Source organism: Pleuronectes platessa, chromosome 15, assembly GCF_947347685.1.
Source record: "Pleuronectes platessa chromosome 15, fPlePla1.1, whole genome shotgun sequence".
Lineage (NCBI taxonomy): Eukaryota > Metazoa > Chordata > Actinopteri > Pleuronectiformes > Pleuronectidae > Pleuronectes > Pleuronectes platessa.
In genome coordinates, this window is record NC_070640.1 from 15071030 (window position 1) to 15089428 (window position 18399).

General features: G+C 40.6%; 3 protein-coding genes across 3 annotated transcripts; 1 reads left to right on the forward strand and 2 right to left on the reverse strand.

Annotated features, from left to right (window-relative positions):
* Window positions 1–1830: 1830 nt before the first annotated feature.
* On the reverse strand, window positions 1831–7034 carry rtn2b (reticulon 2b). The gene is made up of 7 exons (XM_053442116.1): window positions 7022–7034; window positions 5584–5791; window positions 5064–5202; window positions 4798–4867; window positions 4480–4526; window positions 4034–4092; window positions 1831–3837 (listed from the first exon to the last, which is right to left on the reverse strand). Exons 1-7 carry the CDS (start codon window positions 7032–7034, stop codon window positions 3735–3737), a joined length of 639 nt encoding a protein of 212 aa, XP_053298091.1. The 3' UTR covers window positions 1831–3734.
* Window positions 7035–8886: 1852 nt separating this feature from the next.
* On the forward strand, window positions 8887–14695 carry ppm1nb (protein phosphatase, Mg2+/Mn2+ dependent, 1Nb (putative)). Its single transcript, XM_053441557.1, has 6 exons — window positions 8887–9653; window positions 9899–10470; window positions 12611–12728; window positions 13192–13306; window positions 13767–13830; window positions 13944–14695. Exons 1-6 carry the CDS (start codon window positions 9245–9247, stop codon window positions 13953–13955), a joined length of 1290 nt encoding a protein of 429 aa, XP_053297532.1. The 5' UTR covers window positions 8887–9244; the 3' UTR covers window positions 13956–14695.
* Window positions 14696–16147: 1452 nt separating this feature from the next.
* On the reverse strand, window positions 16148–17602 carry kcnk12l (potassium channel, subfamily K, member 12 like). The gene is made up of 2 exons (XM_053441556.1): window positions 17245–17602; window positions 16148–17148 (listed from the first exon to the last, which is right to left on the reverse strand). Exons 1-2 carry the CDS (start codon window positions 17600–17602, stop codon window positions 16148–16150), a joined length of 1359 nt encoding a protein of 452 aa, XP_053297531.1.
* Between the last annotated feature and the right edge of the window lie 797 nt (window positions 17603–18399).

The window sequence follows — 18399 nt, forward strand, 5'->3', positions numbered from 1 at the left end:
CTTACTGCAGCACACACCCTCGCTGGGATTAATTAAGGTATCTTGTACCACGTCTGTGATTTGCTGCTGTAATGTTATGACACAATGCTTTTTGGCAGCAGAAACTGTAGATTTTTAAATGTGTAGCCTCTGTCTCAGAGTCATAATCTACTAATCAGGGGAACGATACTGTGACGCATTACTGATATCAGTGTTTACATATATATATTTATATATGCTGTAGAAACTGCACTTAAACTGAGGGAAATGTTGCTCTTTTATAACACACTGTGAATTTCAAAGTGGAGAACTAACTGTTTCAAGTGCCATATTTACATTTTGAGGGTACTTCCTCAATATGCTGTGATGTATTTCTCCAATGTGGTTGGTCGTGAGCATTTTCTTAATTTATCTACTAAATTGCGAGTTTGTGTTCTGTAAGTGGCCTTCCGATGAAACCATCATCTGTCCTCACACTGTTACGTCACAAAATCACATGCAAAGGAATAACAGAGGGGACTATTACAACAAAGAAAAAACTTCTGACCTGCTGTGTAAAATCAGAAGTCTCTGCAGTAGCGTGTCTAACAACCTTCTGAAAGGGAACAGTCTCAGAGATGGAGGCTGCGAGTCAGCAGATGTGGAAACAAGAGAAGAAGACCTTGAAGATTTGAGAGAGAGTTTGAATTGACGTATTTGAGAAAAAATCTTCTCAAGGTCACAGTCACATTGCATCCACTGAGATTCTTACAACAGATAGTTTTTTTTTTACCCAGCAACATTAAGAGTAGATGAATCAGTGTTTGTGTTGGAGGAGCCGTGACTCATGTTGTATTGACGACAGTGTTTGGATTCATTTATTTCTACAAATCAGTCAGAGGGATCTGTAGCTGACACTCTTCAAGAGGGACATCTAGTGGTCAAATGTGTCACTGTAAGCATCGCCATCACTGCATATACAGCAGAAGAATACAAGTGATGTCTGCTCAGTTTCATTGGAATTTTAAGATGAAATAATAATACATGTAGTTTCATTATTTTTGTATGATTAAGTTGTGATCATATGAAAAGTATGTGTTAATTGTTTGGAAATACAAAATCACATCATATTAACTTGTTTATGTGTATCATACTGGACTGCAGGGATTATAAGAAGTATGAATGTCAGATGACTTTAAGAAATCACCCCATCAGGAATCTTACAGGGAAATATTTCTTTGTATTAATGATTTAGACAAAACTGTTTATATTTACAATAATGCACTAATATGACACAATAAATACTGATGCTATTGCAGAATATGACTCAAAGTAACTGTCAGATATTTGAACATGGTGTCATAATTGTCTCTTCAAATTTCGCCATTGGTTTTATTGAGCTTTATGTTGTTTAATGGTTAGTTGGTCTCCACTGATTTACACAAGGTAAATTAACATGTCCCAGTAGATAAACCAAAGATGTAAGTCATAACATTTACAAGGATGGAATTCAGAGAAGCACATACCTCCAGCCAAGTACCTACAGTCCCCTTACATTCAGTCAAGCTGCACTAAAGGTCAGTGGATTTTAGTTCCCTAAATATGAGAAATATTTCCTTAAGATCCATGAATTATTCCTCTGACCCGTAAAACATCCTTCCGCCAAGTTTCATGAATAAAAAGAACAAACAAACGGATAGCGGCGAAAACAACCTGATGGCTACTTCAGTTTCACAGAAACAAGATTGTGTCATTGTTAATAAAGTTAACAAATCAAGATTAAATCGATTTACTTTGCAGGTACAGGGTACGAAAAACAAACTCCCCTTCAGTTTTGTAAACAACTTTTTTATTATTATTGGGGAGTGACATGATAATAGGAAAAAAAACTATAAAAAAATAATAAATAAGTAAACCTGAAACAACAGTGAGAACAGTAACAGACTGTGCCTACAGCTTCAAGCTATTGGCTTAACTTCTCTGAAGATCGCAATTACACTTTTATTTTGTAGCACAATTGACAGTTGTGTTAAAAGATATTAACTGAACTTGAATGCTGCTGAAATCCTGCATCTCAATGTGAATTTTCAGTCAATAACATAAGCGCATTAAGACATGGTAGTAAGAGTGCAGCTTTGTTTTAAGTTCCAAAACACTGACCACTAGAGAGCGCCACATGATCACTAACACGATCTGACATGCTAACCGTAGCTCGCCGGCTAAATAGCTGTACTGAAATAACTGCTTACAGTTGACTGGCTCAGGTTTGGAAGCTAAAACCATACAGGTTTCAGAATAGAGGAAAAGTTCATCAACAAATTTAAACATGGCCATTATCGATTAGACCTCTCGTGAGTTAAAGCTTGAACAGAAAGTTTCGGAAACATTTCCAACTCTCCATGTTAGGTCACCATTGAAGTGTCCTGAGCTACAGTGAAGACAAAGGTTCATTATTGACTTAGTTCAATCAACAAATGAACACGTTCTGAAATAGTTTGGTTGATTTGGAAAATGTGGATGAGGAAATGTCTGGGCAATCGACTGACAAAAAATATCCAAAATAAATTATATTCTTATTCTTAATATTTTCTTTGGTGCCACAAGAGCAATCACTGTTTTTTTTGTTTTTTTTTAGGATGTTGAGCCTGACCTTATGAATATTAATGAATTCCTAGTCGCTATTTAGCTATTTAACTGTCATATTCATCTTCTTGTTATTCTCAAGTTGCCAGCAGCATTATGTTGCACAGCCTAATTTGTTAAGTTGACCCATTCTTCTGTCTCAGTCCTTCATGTCAGGAAGTGTCTAATGTCTGAAGATGAAGATTCATATTTTGAAAATGGTATAAAAAGCTGTTTATTTCTATTGAAATGTCCTTTGACGGCAGGTTATGGAGCACTTTTTTGCAAATCAGCTATGGTCGTCAAGAAAGTTAAATATATAGTTATGTCTTAGACAAAAATGTAAAAGTTGAGGACAACTTGATGCTCCAAGAGAGTTTGAAAGAGCAACTTGAGAAATAAGAGAGAAATACACTACCAGGCTTGAAGCACTTAATGATTTATATTCAATATATCCAAGTAAAAAGACTGAACGGTTAGTGTTATCATCTGACTGCAGTTCCCCATGCAGCTTTGAAATTTTTTTTAACTTCAATTTTCTTTGGTTTTCTGGTGCACATTTGACCGATTTGATCTCTCACTGCTCTCAAAGCTTTGTTTTCAGCTTTAAAAACCCACTAACCTGCTTAGTAAAAAGTTTGTACATCTGTTATCGTTATCACATTAGAATAGGTGAACTTAACTTCTTTTACTGTTTCTACTTGGTTTAATGACATTTTTATGACTTTTTCTTCAGCAAAGCAAGCATAACAATATGTTAATTGATGGATGCAGATAATGTTAATTTTCTTCTCAACTGAAGTTTTTTAATGCTAAATAATAAAATCAGCAAAAATTTTGTACGGCGCTCAGTGTACTTATGGAAATATAAGTTGCTGGACTGCATCACTGTGTGAACTAGTTATTCTGAACACTGCCAACAAAACATCTCTGTAAATAAAATTCCTCTGCCCTATCACTTCCCCTTCCTGTCCTTGAGTGAATGGTAGTTTTGTTTCAGCCGTCAGGATCAATTAAAACTTGCTCCCATGAACAAACATCGCGGTGAAGAGATGGAAATGAGCTGCCCCTCTAGCGGCCCCCACAGAGGATGTACCATTCCAACATTTTCCAAATCCCAAACCCTGGGTGCCCTGAACGCGTCAGTAAACTAGCTACTTTGCCTTGGCCTTCTGTTTGACGACGGGTACAGCTGCAGGTTTCGGGGCAGCTGCAGGAGCAGAGGAGGGTCTCACTGAACTATACAGGTTGAGGCACCTGCAAAAAAAGGAGATAGGGAGGCTTCAGATTACACAACATAATGTAAAAAAGACCCCAAAAAAATAGATGTATATTTCCAGAAACCTGATACTTTTTTTCTTCTTCTAACCTCTATCTTTTTGCCCATGTCCCCTTAGGGGCTCCATATTAAAGGACAAAGAAGAAGATTTTATATAAAGAGCAGGTTACTTACATGTTTTTGATTTTCTTCACAAAAGCTTTTACCGCTCGAACAATCTTCCTTATCCGCATCTGACAGGACAATGACAAGTTCATATATTCAGCGATAGGACGTGTATTATGGGGGTTTTACTTCTTTTTTTTTTTACTATCATCTAAGACCATTAAGCAATCAAACGCTCTAATCCTGTTAAAAAAGGACCTTTGATTTCCGGCTATATTAATTGATGGATTATATCTTTTATTGAATGCCTAGTATGTTTAATACAAGTAATAAATCTATACCCAAAAGTATGAGTTAATGTGTATTTGCATTTTTTACAGTGTATTTAATCATTCCAGAGAAGTCTTAAATGATTATTTCCTTCTTGTCGAAAAACAAACCACTCTCTTTAGAGATGCAGTTTTGTGATTTTATCGATACGTAATTTTGGGAATTTGCAGTTTACACGGTCTTACCTGCTGCTTTTTGTAAAAGAGAGGAAGTGAGAAAACAACGATCACAGCTGTAAAACAAGGACGAAGGAGAAAAGACTTGTTGACATAGATTAACAGTAAATGACAAGTGCAACACTTTTATGAAATGAATTAGCTAAGATGAGATGTGTTAGGACACTGTTAAAGCACCAGAAGGCTTTGTGTCACATTCACAGAACGTGTCCATGTGAAGAGGCTCTTCAGGGTGAGGCAGGAGTGGATGGATGAAAGCACAAAGTGCTTGACTTAGGTCACACAGAGATGCCAGAAGGACAATTCTTTGGAATCAGTTCAACTCACCAGCTATGATGAGAGTCAGTCCACTGGTTTGGACACCGACATGGGTCAACAGATACAGGAACACAACAAACTGGGAGAGAGAGCAGAGAGAAAATGTGATTTGCTAACATTCAATGGTATATTTGCCAGTGTTTTCTATAATACAGTTAATTTACAGTCTTAGATTTCATGTTTCAGCTTTGAGGTTTCATGAATCAGATACTGTGCATGGATTAATGTGGCTCACATGATACTTTTCAATCATTATTTTGTCATCGTGCTCGAACCTTCATAGAGTCAATCATGCAGTCGATGTAAAGGAGCCGTTTGATCTCTGTAACAGCGAATGCAACCAGTAGCACCACCTCCTCGACCAGCATCACTGTATCCTTATCTGTCAGAGTGTTGTCATACTCCAGATGTGACCTGGGAACACACACACAGACACACGATTATAATGGCACTCAGTAGAGCACATACCTCCACCAAGCTCAAGCATACAACTTCAATTCAATCAAGCTGCACCAAATTTCACCCACTCATAGTTTCACCCACTTTTCTTAATATGCCTGATTTTCTTTCTTATCAAGATTCATGAGAATCATCATAGAAATCAACACCGCAAAAAACATTGTATCTTGTTCACAAACAAACCAACGGATAAATAAGCAGGGGTGAAAATGTAACCTCCTTGGCGAAGATTATGAAATCTAATTTTACCCCGGTAGAACAGGTCATCTGAGGCCCTACGTTTGCAGCATGTTTCTGCCATTGAACATCCAGCGTGGCCCATATCAACAGACTCACTGGAAAGGGTGCACCCCAGGGTTACAGCGAAGCAGCTCCAGCAGCTTGTACCAGAGACGGAGGAGGAAGGTGACACACATGATACCCAGGCAGAGGTGGGAGAGCACGGTGATGGCACTGAGCTGGAACAGGCTCGCCAGAGCGATCACCAGCCCCGTGAAGACCACACCAGTCCACCTCACGCTCCGCCAGTACACCAGATCCACAACTGCAAAACAAGGTGGATATTTGCTAGAAACAAGAAGTTAGATGAGTTATACTGAACGAGTGATGGATTGAGGGAAGGTGTGTGTTTGACTGTATAGGTGAAAGAAAAGTTAAACTTTGTAGATCATCTTCGTACTCAGTCATCAATTTGGTATTGTTAAGAGCCTGTGACATGTCATCACAAGTCAGCTCTGAACTCTTGGCTCTATAAAAAGACGCACAGATTTTGTTTCATAAGATTTCTTAGATTCTGTCATATCAAAATGCAGTGAGTGGATTCACTCTTCAATGTAACAACCCAGATCACCTTCTTCTTTTTGTACCAAAGAAAACTGCTGCTGCCGACGGAAACATGACACACGTCCTTCCCTCTGTGCCAGAGAGGCTACATGGAAAGTTGATGAATTAAAGCAGTCAGTATAGTGAGAAAGAGGCTGGGGCAAGGAGACAAGGATGATAAGTCAAATAAATAAAGCTCACTACCTTATAAAATGTGAAAAAGAATAATAGAATTATTAATATTTTACAATAATTTATTCTCAATAGAAAAGCACTGCAGAATGAATGTATTGCTTTTAATAATGTGGTCTGTACTGAATGAATAATACAAATAAATCCTCATTGAGTCACAGTGTATCAGATCATCCAACAACAAATCATCAGCTTCCTAACTCCAGTGCTAATATCACCATAATTATCTGATTAAAATAAATCCTCAAGAATGTTACACATGAACATATTCACACGACGACAACAACTTGTCTCGCATTCACTCACACAATAGTTGAGCCAGCGGAACATATACAGAGAAATATATACAACAATCTTATTTAATGACTTAACTGAAAACCAGTCTGAGACACAGACATCCCCATGTTACACCTATGAAGTCATTTTCCAAGCTTGGTATAGCCATAACCTGCCTTTAGCTCTTACTTTAAGAACAACTAAAGCAAAAAAAAAACAGCAACAATAATTCTAATTGGACAATTAGGATCTTTAGGAATGAAACAAACAACCATTCATTCAGGGACACAGGGAGTCCCATTTAGCTGAGTCTCATTCTATCCATATGTCCAACAAATGAAAGTCATGCTGTCTGGACCCACACCTGCCCAGCAGAAGGTTAAAATAACTGATCTATCCCCCCACCTGGCAGGTGGAGTCTGACCACTGCCCTCTCTCCTCTCTGATTCCCTTTACTTTAAGCTGTCACCATTTCTTTGCTTACGTTTGGTGGCCATTTCAGCAGCGATCCTGCCTGCTCTCCTCTCTTCCTTGTGCTCCCACTGTTGGCTTTCACTCCAGGCTTTTTTTGGCTGCCCAGGCTCAGTCAGCAATATATGGCCTGGCTGGCCTAATTTTATCCTGTATTGGATACCCCCTGTTTGGATTCACACACACACACACACACACACACACACACACACACACACACAAGCACGCACACATGCACCCGCGCACACACACACACACATACACGCACACATGCAGACAGTCAAATTGGGAACCTGAGACGTCAGCATGTACATATCCCTCAGCGTGCAGAGGCTCTTGGTTGACAGCTCTGTGAGCACTCTGGATGCCGACCTGCACCAAGAGGCCCTCACCATAACATGTAGCTACATTAGCTTGGAACAGCTTTTATTGTAAAATCAACAATCAAGATTAATAACTTGAAAATGAGTGTCAATAGCTTTACACAACACTTATGTTTAAGATATAAAGCTTGAATTGTTATCATAAACAAAGTATACCATGATGATGAAATCATGAATGAATGAATCCTAAAATCAGCCAGATTGTTTTATCTGGATCCATGAATTATTCTTTGGGAAATCAGTGAAAGCATCCTATCAATGTCAAAGAAACCCTGAATCCATCCCTTGATCTGGATCTGCACCAGAATGTTTATGGGTTCTTTCTTTAGTCATGCAACACACCTCCACAAATATTTCAGGAAAATTGGCTGAGCAGTTTTTTTGTGTAATTCTGCTGACATACAAATGCAGATGGAGGTAAAAAATAAGATTGGAGTTGACAGAAATAACATATACAGAGATTTCCAATTCATTTATAATAACTTGGGTGAACTACCTTGCATGAGAATATGGACATTGGTATGAATAGTAAGTACAATTTATATATTATATAATGTAATAATTTATATATATATACATCATCTTGACACGTGATAATATTTGATTGATTAAACATTAAAACTGTACAAATAGTTCATCCTGCTGGGTCACAGTAACATGACAGAAAGTCTGTCCTGAAATCAGGGTAAGTAGAGAAGTACAGAGAGCAGAGATGCCATCCTGGCTGAATCCACAGATTTGAGCAGTTGTTTGTGGAGCGGTGCCAAACAAAACCGCAGGAAGTCGAAAACTAATGTTTCTGCTTGTTGAAAACAAAATAATCAGTTAGAACATGTACAAATCTTTGCCTCTTCATCTCTGTTGAATTAGATAGAAATGTCCACATTTCGTGTCTCTATAAAGACAAATACATACAAATTTGTCTCAAATAATATTGTTTTCTTTTAGATGGCAATTTAGCAGAATAATAACCATTTTATACCCATTAATAACCACAACCTGCCTATAATTTGTTTTTCTTGACTGCTACATAAGAGCCAATAAAATATGATTGGTTAAAAACTTAGTTTCCACTAATTTAATTGAGAATTAGAGTAAAAATGCAGCTATGATGTCATGTTTAAAATGTCTGTCAGTGTTGCTGGATGATCAGTGATGAATCCCTGCAGTGGTACAGCATGTGCACTGTTGCTATGTTTCATTTTGTATATAATGAAACACATAACAATCAGTAACACTGTCAGTCCCCCACTTTGTGCTAAATGGCTGACAGTCCTGTAATCCCACAACAGTGGAAACCCGTAATCCCGTCTCATCAAAGGTTGAGATTACCAGAGATGTGGGAGGGGCAGTGCTGCAGATAGGCGGACAGTGAGAGAGGGTGAGCTCAAAACATGACAGTGGGGATGCAAGCCAGGCAGGGATTGGTGCACACAAATAGCCAGCCAATCACGGCAGAGACAGGGAAAATAACAAGACGAGCGGAGAGCTGGTGAAAGAGGGACGAGCTATGAAAAAGAGAGGGAGAAGGTAATATCCCAGCAGCACAGAGGCTAGACCAAACCAGTAGGAGAGAGGAAGGATGAGTGGAGGAAAGATGGCTGATCAGTGAAGGTCTCTAGAGAGGGACAGCAGAGAGGAGAGGACGGAGATGAACAGGGAGACGGGGGTGAGCAGCCAGCAGAGGGAACATCCATCAGCTCAGGCAGCCATGCTCTGAGCCCTGGAGCAGCAGGGCTACACAGTCGCTGCACAGGCCCAGCATCAGGCCTACCTCAGCCCTGCGTCCCAGCCACAAACACCAGGGCAGGGACAAGAGAAGATCCACCACAAATCAGCTACCCGCAGGAGCCATGAGGACATCCAGGAAGGGCAGCGTGGAGATGCCTGCATTTGTGCGGCAGCTGGTGAAAGAGACAGAGAAAAAGATGAGCTCTTTCTTCAAGGGGAGCCGTGGAGGAGGAGCAGCAGAGGGGGAGAAGCCCGGGGAGGGGGAGAAGGAGGAGGTCATCCCCAGCCCCTACCTGGACCGGCCGGTCCTGGACAAGCTGGCAGAGGAGGGCTGCGCCCGCTGGGGTCTCACCTACGCCCTGGGGAGCATGCAGGGCTGGAGGGCCAACATGGAGGACTACCACAACTGTGTGCCACAGCTGGGTGGGGAGTTTGCAGACTGGAGCTTCTTCGCTGTGTTTGATGGGCATGCAGGCAGCTCGGTGGCACAGCACTGCTCCCAGCACCTTCTGGGTCACATCCTAGCCACAGGTGACGTTCTTAAAAATGCATGAATTAAATAAATGTAAAAGATTTAATCAAATATGATGGAGTTTTGCTTTGATAACTGTTTAATGCAACAGTGCTGCAGGTGGTAAAATATGTGCTGATGAATATTATCAAGGAACATTTCACATAGTATTCTGCAAAAAAATCTTTCATTCTGCGTGGTGATGTGTTTTTCATTGGATCCTTTTCACTGGATATTCAATCATCACACTTCTTTCTCTACACAGGTGGAATAGGACCAGAGGATGACCCAGAAAGGGTGAGAGGTGCCCTCGTCGAAGGCTTCCTGCACACTGACAAGCACTTACACTCAGTGGCACGTCGAGAAGGCTGGGAGAGAGGTGGCACCACTGTGACAGCCTCCCTCATCTCGCCGTATTACATCTACTTCGCCAACTGTGGCGACTCAAGGGCCATGCTGTGCCGGTCTGGCCAGGTTTGCTTCTCCACTGAGGACCACAAACCTTACAACCCACTGGAGAAAGAGCGTATTGAGAGCGCAGGCGGCTCAGTGTCCCTCCAGAGGATCAACGGTTCCCTGGCAGTCTCCCGCGCTCTGGGAGACTTCAGCTACAAGGGGGCAGAGAACAGATCGCCCGTCCAGCAGATGGTGTCCCCGGAGCCAGAGGTGTTTGTGGTGGAGCGCTCTCCAGCAGATGAGTTCCTGGTGCTCGCCTGCGATGGCGTGTGGGACACCATCAGCAACGAGGAGCTGTGCGCCTTCATCCATAACCGGCTGAGCGTGTGCACTGATCTGAGGGATGTCTGTACTCAAGTCATTGACCTCTGTCTCTACAAGGTCAGAACAAACACAAGTGATCCAGCATCTTATGCATTTCTACATGTTGTAAATCCTGATTAGAAACACAAAACACAATTTCACCATAAAACTGAGTTACATCATTTTTAATGGGCTGTGGATTTTGTTTAATAACATAATCCCTTAAAATGTGACTTTGTTCAGTTTAGCTTGATCCGAAGAGCTCAGCTTTTGAAAGGTCACTCCATTTTCATCAATTCAGCACATACATATCTAGTCCGGTCATACAGAATCAATCTTATATGAGACTTACATTCAGGCTTTCAAAAAACTTAAAGCTGTCTCTCCTACTTTACTTTACAAACTTTCATATGCAAAAGCTTTTATGAGAAAATACTACAGTGGTACATTTTATAGGCACAAAACTAAAATGATTTGATACAACACCCATAGCATATCTCTCTTTTCAAATCAATACTTAGAAAGTTAAGAGCACCATTTTGTGGATGGTGTGGAGTTCCACCTGGAAATGTGTTGGGTCCTCTCAATATTTCGGGCCCATAGACATTGAAATCTAGAAACTTGTTGGTCTGATGATTTATTTATAAATGCATCTAACTTCTCATTAGGATAAGAAATGTAAAGTAAACTTGGTGAAGATCTTTGCTATAACAACAAGTAGATGTTTTGTTTAAAGATTAATTTGAAATCAGGGTTTAAACCACCTGGCAAATATATGTATTGTATTCACTTTAGAATTAAGTCAGTGTTACGCTCTACCAATTCTTGAGAAAAATGTATCTTTGCTGTAAGACAGGAAGTGTGCATTGGGGCTTTTAGTATTATTGTGGGCGCTCAATTTAGTTTTAACTGCACGGAGCCAGGGGGAACTGCAGAGCCCATTGAATACCGAGCGGAATTATCACTACAAGTGACTCTTTTCACATATAAATGTTCATGTGCTACATTATTAATATAAACATTTGATTATTAGCACATTAAACACATTATTGTCCATTTACAGAGGCAAAAATCTCAAAGTGAACCAGAGAATAGTTTGATGATAACAATAAGACTGAAGAAGCAGCACTGACTGGTTTAGTCTCATTATCACTGAGGCTGCTGCTGGTACAAGAATCTGACAGACCACCTTAAAATAGCCTGCAGAGGTGTCATAACATGTTACATGGGATTATTCTAAGTTCCTATGAGGACTCATTTTAGCCCCTGAGTGCCATACAGGGTTGAAGGTTGATGTTTAACAACATAGCAAAGCAAACATTAATAGTAATTTCAGGCAGTGAGGGGCAAAGATTATTCCACTACAGCCAGTTTCAATCACATTGCAGCTAATCGATTCAAACGTGTTTAGTGAAGGGTGTTTTATCAACTGAGGAAAAAAGAAAAGCGTTTTATGTTGTTTTTTATTCTAAATGTACAGTATAAGAGCATGCCTACTCACATATTCTACCATTTCTGGGAATAACTCCTCCGTTTTCAAACGTCTAATACTTCTTCATATCTAATTTGTAAATATTGCAATTTTGTTGATGTGTTCAGCTACATGTGGCATCTATTGCACTTCTGTCTGTCCTGGGAGAGGGATCCCTCACATGTGGCTCTCTCTGAGGTTTCTACGTTTTTTAGGGCAGAGAATGGCATCTTGTTAACATCTATGAGACAAATTGGAATTTGTGAATATGGGCTATAAAAATACAATTAGATTTTTTGATCATTTCTTTGATGCATATCTTCTATTCATTGTAAGCCAAACAAATTCCCCCAGTAAACCCAGTCTCTGTATAAAACCAGGGAACACATAACCTTCAAGCATTTAATAAAAGAAACTGTGTTTTTACTGTTGTATACACATTAGAGTCAAATAATAAAACCAGGGTGAACACAGGCCACATGCACGCTCTGTTTGGCCATCATGTCACTCTGTTATGTAACAGGTCCTCAGCTCTGCACAATGACCTCAAAATGTCACCGCTCTACACACTTCATTTGAAATGTCCTGCTCCGCTGCATCTGTGTGACGCTGGCGTGCAAACCTCGAGGTGAAAATGATCCTTTTCTGAAACAGTTCACCCTGAAATAAATAGCCTTTCATGGGATGACATTTGTTATGTCAGACGTCTTTACTCACCTCTGATGACGCCTCTGCCTCGCTCCACAGGGCAGCCTCGACAACATCAGCATCATCCTGCTGTGCTTCCCTGGAGCCCCCCAGCTGTCAGCAGAGGCATTACACCAGGAGGCGGAGCTGGATGACCTGCTAGAGTCCAAAGTGGCAGGTGTGTGTTGATAATGATATAAGGTCTTATAGTCCTTGTTTTGTCGTGGTTGAATACCATTAAAAGACATCAAGATGAAACTCTTTAACACTTGGCTTTTACCAATTCTCTATTATCTCCCGTCCAATAAATCCCATGAAAATACAAAAAATCAGCAATGAATTGATTCAACTAACTGTTATAGTATATAGAATTATAATTATATGTAATGTGAATTAAATCTCTTTTATATAAAATATTTACTATTTGTAAAAATAAGAAAATAAGTTCATTTATGTGGAAGTAGCAAATGGTTGATGGACTAACACATACTTTGTTTTGGTTTTGTCATTGTTGACAATTTCTTGACAAAATGAAAAAAAAAAATGTGAATATGAATTGCGTATGTAATTTGTTCAAATCTTGAGAAGCCCTCTTAATTGTTTTAAATGCCCTTTGTTAAATATTTTTTGATACCTGACAGAAATCTATGATGAGTTGTGTGCCAGGGGCGAGGAACCTGACCTGCTGTCTGTCCTCACAGTCCTCGCATCCACCGTCATACCTGGATTACCACCAGGGGGAGGAATACAGAGCAAGTAAGTGTGTGTCAAATCGATCAAATTGTATTTGTATAGCCCATCTTCACAAATCAAAATTTGTCTCATAGGGCTTTAACAAGGTGTGATATCCTCCGCTTTAATCCCTCAAAAAGAGAAAGGGAAAACTAAAAAGAAAAGAAAAAAGAAAAAAAAGAAAGGACATTATGGTTGGTCCTCACAAATTCAATTGGGTGTTTGAGGGTTAAGAGGTTCAGGGCTAGAATTAGGGGTTTAGGTTAGTCACACATTTAGTTGTAATTGTTGAGGTTAGGACAAAGGGCGAGACTCATTGTATAATGTCAATGAGTGTCCTCACAACTATAGAGATATATGTGTGTGTGTGTGTGTGTGTGTGTGTGTGTGTGTGTGTGTGTGTGTGTGTGTGTGTGTGTGTGTGCGTGTGTGTGTGTGTTTGTCTGCATCATCAAATTCTCCATGTTACCTGTGTGTGTTACAGAAGAAACTGCATTATTTCTGCCTACTATCAACAAAGAGAGATGCACGGGCCATCAGTACCGAATGTGAGTCGAAACTATACATACGTCCAATTCTAACCATATTACTTCCTTTAATTGTGACTGGGAAAACTATTCAAATTCACTATTATTATTCCCTACTTTACGTGTGTGTCCAGGGAGGCTCCTGAGAAGCTCCACTGGGTCTCATCTCCGAGGATCCGTGGAGGGACTGTAACTAATGTTGATATTAGAACTGTTTTCTTCTTTGTGTGTGCAATCTGACAAAAAGGGAGATGGTAAACAGACGGGGGTGTTTGTTTACATCATGCTAAACAAGTAGAATCTTGTCACAACAAATACAATGCAAAAATAGATCTAAAGCCTAATAACTTTATATTTATATGAGAAGGACATTTTGTAAAAACTGAACTCAGAAACTCTGACCCAGCAACAAACCTCTGCCTCATATTCAGTGAACAGACAGTACAGATGACAGCCTGTAAAGCTGAATAATAATCAACTGTGAAATTGTCCATTTCCATTGGATAAAATAAGAAGTGTTAGTACAGGTCGGGTTGTATTTTAAATATAATGTTTTATGAATATGTATATCGAAAGAATTACTCAAAATAAAACTTCTATTTGCCTTTCACCTCCGGAAAGAAAACTGTTGTCATTGATAGTAAATATGCAGCTAACATGCAGTATTCATTGGTTACTGCAGGGAATGCTACCAGCTGAGCAGTTGATGTAAGTGCACAAATGTATATATTTTTTTCCCTGTTGTTAGAAGTGAAAGGCAAATAAACAATGAGATAAGTATTTTATCCTGACGAGTGAGTCTCGACATTCAGATTGAGAAAAATTACATTTCACATTTTATCTCAAGATAACAAAGATGTTTTCTTTCACTTTTTTTAGTTGCCTGTAGAACCTGTAGAATAAAATCCACTTGACGGGAGTGTTGAATTAAAAGTCAGATTTTTAAAAGAAAAAAGAGCTACACAGAATATATTGCGGATTGATTGTGAAGAAGAAATGATTAAAAGTATCCAAATACCCTAAGATCAATATTTACAGACAAACCAATATTTATTTTATTGAAATAAGTTATACATTTTGTGCAATCCCTTCTATAGATTAATCATAATTCTAAGCACAGTCCTCAGTGTATGTGAAATGTATTTTTTCCATGACTTGGATATGTACAGTGCTGCCTTATTCATCTTTTACAGTATTGAAAAGACTAACAAACAGAATCAGTTTCAATCATTTCTACCGGCATCATACTGCAGTATTATATTGTTTCAATAAGTACTTCTGTGTATAGACATTCAATGTTATGAGCCATGATTGTTTTAAACCTAAATAAAGAATATTTAACTGACTGAAAGTGTTTTTACTCACAATAAAAGAAAATAGGAAAAACAACCCTTTTCAGCATTGTGAAGCTAGAAACATAAAGACAATATATCAAGGGAGACCATAAGGAAAATTATAAAAAAATGTTGTCTCCATGCACTCATCAACATCCAAAGCACTGATGAGAATCCATTGCACGTAATGATACAAGACTACACAGAATGAATGAAAAGCACTGTCTTGCATAGTAAAGGATCTCCTCCAGCGAGCTGAGGAGAACCTGAATCTTGCTCTCCACTCTGTCATGTGATCTTGCCGACTATAAGGACGTCCTCTAGAGGCCACGTTTGATTAGATGTGCTCCAACGACAACTCTGGATCTCAGCGTGTCGTGTCTTGATTACAATGAATTTCAATGACGTGCACTGATGAAACAAGATGGGCGACTTGTGTACAATCAACAAATTAAAATGTCTACCTCTGTGCTCCTTGTTTGAAGAAGCTCCTTTCAAACGCTAATCACAATTCAAAATGAGTTACCCGTGCAGCTGTCTGTTATCTAAGAGGATATTGCAGATGTTGTGTTTAAGTCTGTTTTTTTAATACTACCTCACATACAGTCATGTGTGTTGAGGAACACAGGAGACAGGGCCGCACTCTTAAATCAGCAGTCTCCTGTAAGTGGTCCTTCACTGCTTCTGTCGTCTGATTGCTTCTGTATGAGCCAATCACTTCAGGACATCAGACCCCTCTTCACAGGGATGGTGAATTCTTTGAATTGTAGATGTCGTCTTGCCGTCGCATTCTCATCTCAAAACAAAATGCAAATGATTATTAGCTGTTCCGAATGAAGAATCTGCTATTATCCGCATAAGCTTCAGACATACGCAAATTGAGGGAGAATTATTCTACTCTCAGAATTTGGTTTTGTCACACCGAGAGAGACCGATTAATGACTTTCTTGAAATCGATCAGTAAATAAATAGTATGGATTAAGAACCCAGTGGGTTAAACAGTGCTACCTATCCACACTGGTTTCTTGGAGGCGATTATTCATGATGGCCAAGGCCCCCACACCCCCCGAGAATCCATTCTGATGGCTGGAGCTCTGCCGCGGGCCCTGGTGAGCCGTTTCACTCAGCTGCTTCTGCAGCAGAGCCAGAGACACCTTATTAGACACCATGAACTCATTGACTGAGATCATCTCTCCCGACAGACGACGCCCGACAGCCACCGGGCCTGCATCCGTCTCACTTTCAAACACCGTCTCCTCCGAGCCATCCCTGTATCGGTGTCTTCCTGCAGGACAGTGGGATGAGATGGGCTGCACAGTGTTACGTTTCAAGTGTTTACGCCTGGGTTTGTGTGCTGCCAGGGACCTCTGGTTTCGATTTTTTGTTTGGAGGCAGGGGCAGCAGAGGCCCCAGCATCCAGGTGCAAAGCAAGAACAAGACTGATGCTGCCCACAGCATACCAGTTTACCCAGAATCCAATTGAGAGTTTGCTTGATGACAATAGAAATGACATTGAAAAGTGAGTAGATACAACATACTCCCATTAGGATGAAAAGGCAATTCCCCAGGCGGTAGGCTTCCTGAGACTCATACTGCTGTCTCTGGCTGCTCACCATGTCCCCGAAGCCGATGGTGCTGAAGGCTACGAAGCAGAAGTAAAGGGAGTCCACGTAGCTCCAGTTCTCCATGGAACAGTACAAGGTGGAAGCACTGCATGCAATCACAATTGATGCTATTCCCAGGATTAGCATAACATAGTAGACTGATGGTTTCCAGCCCTCCAGGCTGTCCTCCTCACCTGACATCTCCTCCCTGCTCGACATCTCCCCGACACCCCCACACCTCAGTCGGCGCTCGTGACACCAGCGCATGATGTAAGCTAACATCGTGATGATCCTCTCCAGAAAGAGGTTGAAAAAGAGGATGGTTGCAGCACAGCCAATGAGACCGTAGAAGATCAAGAATATTTTTCCAGATATTGTCGCTGGTGTGGTCATGCCAAAGCCTAAAGGAGACAAATGCAAAAAAAAGGCTCAAAGGTCAAGGTTAGGAGCATCTGAGGAGGATGAACTTGTGTAAAACTTAAAAAGTGAAGGCTCACCAATAGTGGAGACAACGGTGCCTACAAAGTAGAACGCTCCAGAAAAGTCCCAGCGGGGCCTCAACGTGTCCACTCTGATCCCAGCTCCGTTCGCCTCCTCATACTGCCGCAGCAGAGTGTGGAGGGCGCCCAGGTTGACCCTGTACCTCTGGGTGAAGTTGTCCAGCTGCTGCTTCCAGAGGCGGCGGGCACGCAGCTCAAAGGGATGCTCCAGGGTTGAGAAGATGGCCGCTCCGCACAGCAAGTAGAGCAGGATGAGCCCGGCCAGCAGGCAGAAACGGGCGTTGTCTTCATTCATGGGCGCCCTCGGGCAGCAGCAGCCGCCAGCAGCAGCAGCAGCAGCCCTCCTCTGAGCCATGAGCTCAGCAGCAGCAGCACAGAGACACCACTGCAACAACATGCACCACTTCTGCTCGTGCTGCCGAGTCACACACTCACAGCATGTGTTAGACACATCACCTGCTGCACAACTGACTGGATGAAAGACTTTTGGTTTATGAACACAGCCGTGCATCTGGCTCTTCAATTAGATTAGGATTGAAAAACATCTCTTGGGGGAAGAAAAGAAGATGCATCTGAAGATAAGAGTCTGTAGCAAGACAAAAAAAGACATATATATTAGCAGTAAGTTCACTAAAATGTGGAAAAAACTGGATTATCATTTTATTTTGCAAAGCATATGCTTATTATTTAGAAAAAAAATCAAGATGTGGCTAAATCAGCACATCATAAATACATTCATTATAAGAGCACATTTAATTCCTGAAAATATTTTAGTAAGTAGCAATTTATAACCCATAGATCCCAAAAAATGGTTTGTAATAAAAAGAGAAACTTAGTACCTGGTCTTGGCCGTTGCCTGAGCGTTGTTCATCCACGGAGCTTGTCCCTTGGATCTGCTGAAACAATGACCAGCGAGAGGAAGCCTCTTGAGTTGTTTTTTTTTTTGTGCACACTGAGAGGCTGTGTGATGTTTCGTCTGTCAAGCTCTGACGTCATCACACCCTCCTCTGTCTTCGAGCACACCCTGATTGGTGCAGCCACCTCTTTAATTTAAAAGCCCTATCCATTTTTTCCCCCAATCCTTCATCGTGCTTCTAATTGACTTCTGCTGCAGGAGCTACAGGTGACAGGAGGTTTACTTTAGATAATTGG

Bases quoted from the DNA above. Each gene is read 5' to 3' on its own strand.
- kcnk12l (XM_053441556.1), bottom strand. From the start codon at position 17,602: ATGGCTCAGAGGAGGGCTGCTGCTGCTGCTGCTGGCGGCTGCTGCTGC. The intron at 17,149-17,244 runs GTGAGCCTTCAC...TGTCTCCTTTAG, and splicing joins CACCGTTGTCTCCACTATTG to GCTTTGGCATGACCACACCA.
- rtn2b (XM_053442116.1), bottom strand. The intron at 4,093-4,479 runs GTAAGACCGTGT...TTGTCCTGTCAG, and splicing joins TCTTTTACAAAAAGCAGCAG to ATGCGGATAAGGAAGATTGT. The intron at 3,838-4,033 runs GTAAGTAACCTG...CTTTTTTTGCAG, and splicing joins GTGAAGAAAATCAAAAACAT to GTGCCTCAACCTGTATAGTT.
- ppm1nb (XM_053441557.1), top strand. From the start codon at position 9,245: ATGAGGACATCCAGGAAGGGCAGCGTGGAGATGCCTGCATTTGTGCGG. The intron at 10,471-12,610 runs GTCAGAACAAAC...CTCGCTCCACAG, and splicing joins TTGACCTCTGTCTCTACAAG to GGCAGCCTCGACAACATCAG. The intron at 12,729-13,191 runs GTGTGTGTTGAT...GATACCTGACAG, and splicing joins GCTAGAGTCCAAAGTGGCAG to AAATCTATGATGAGTTGTGT.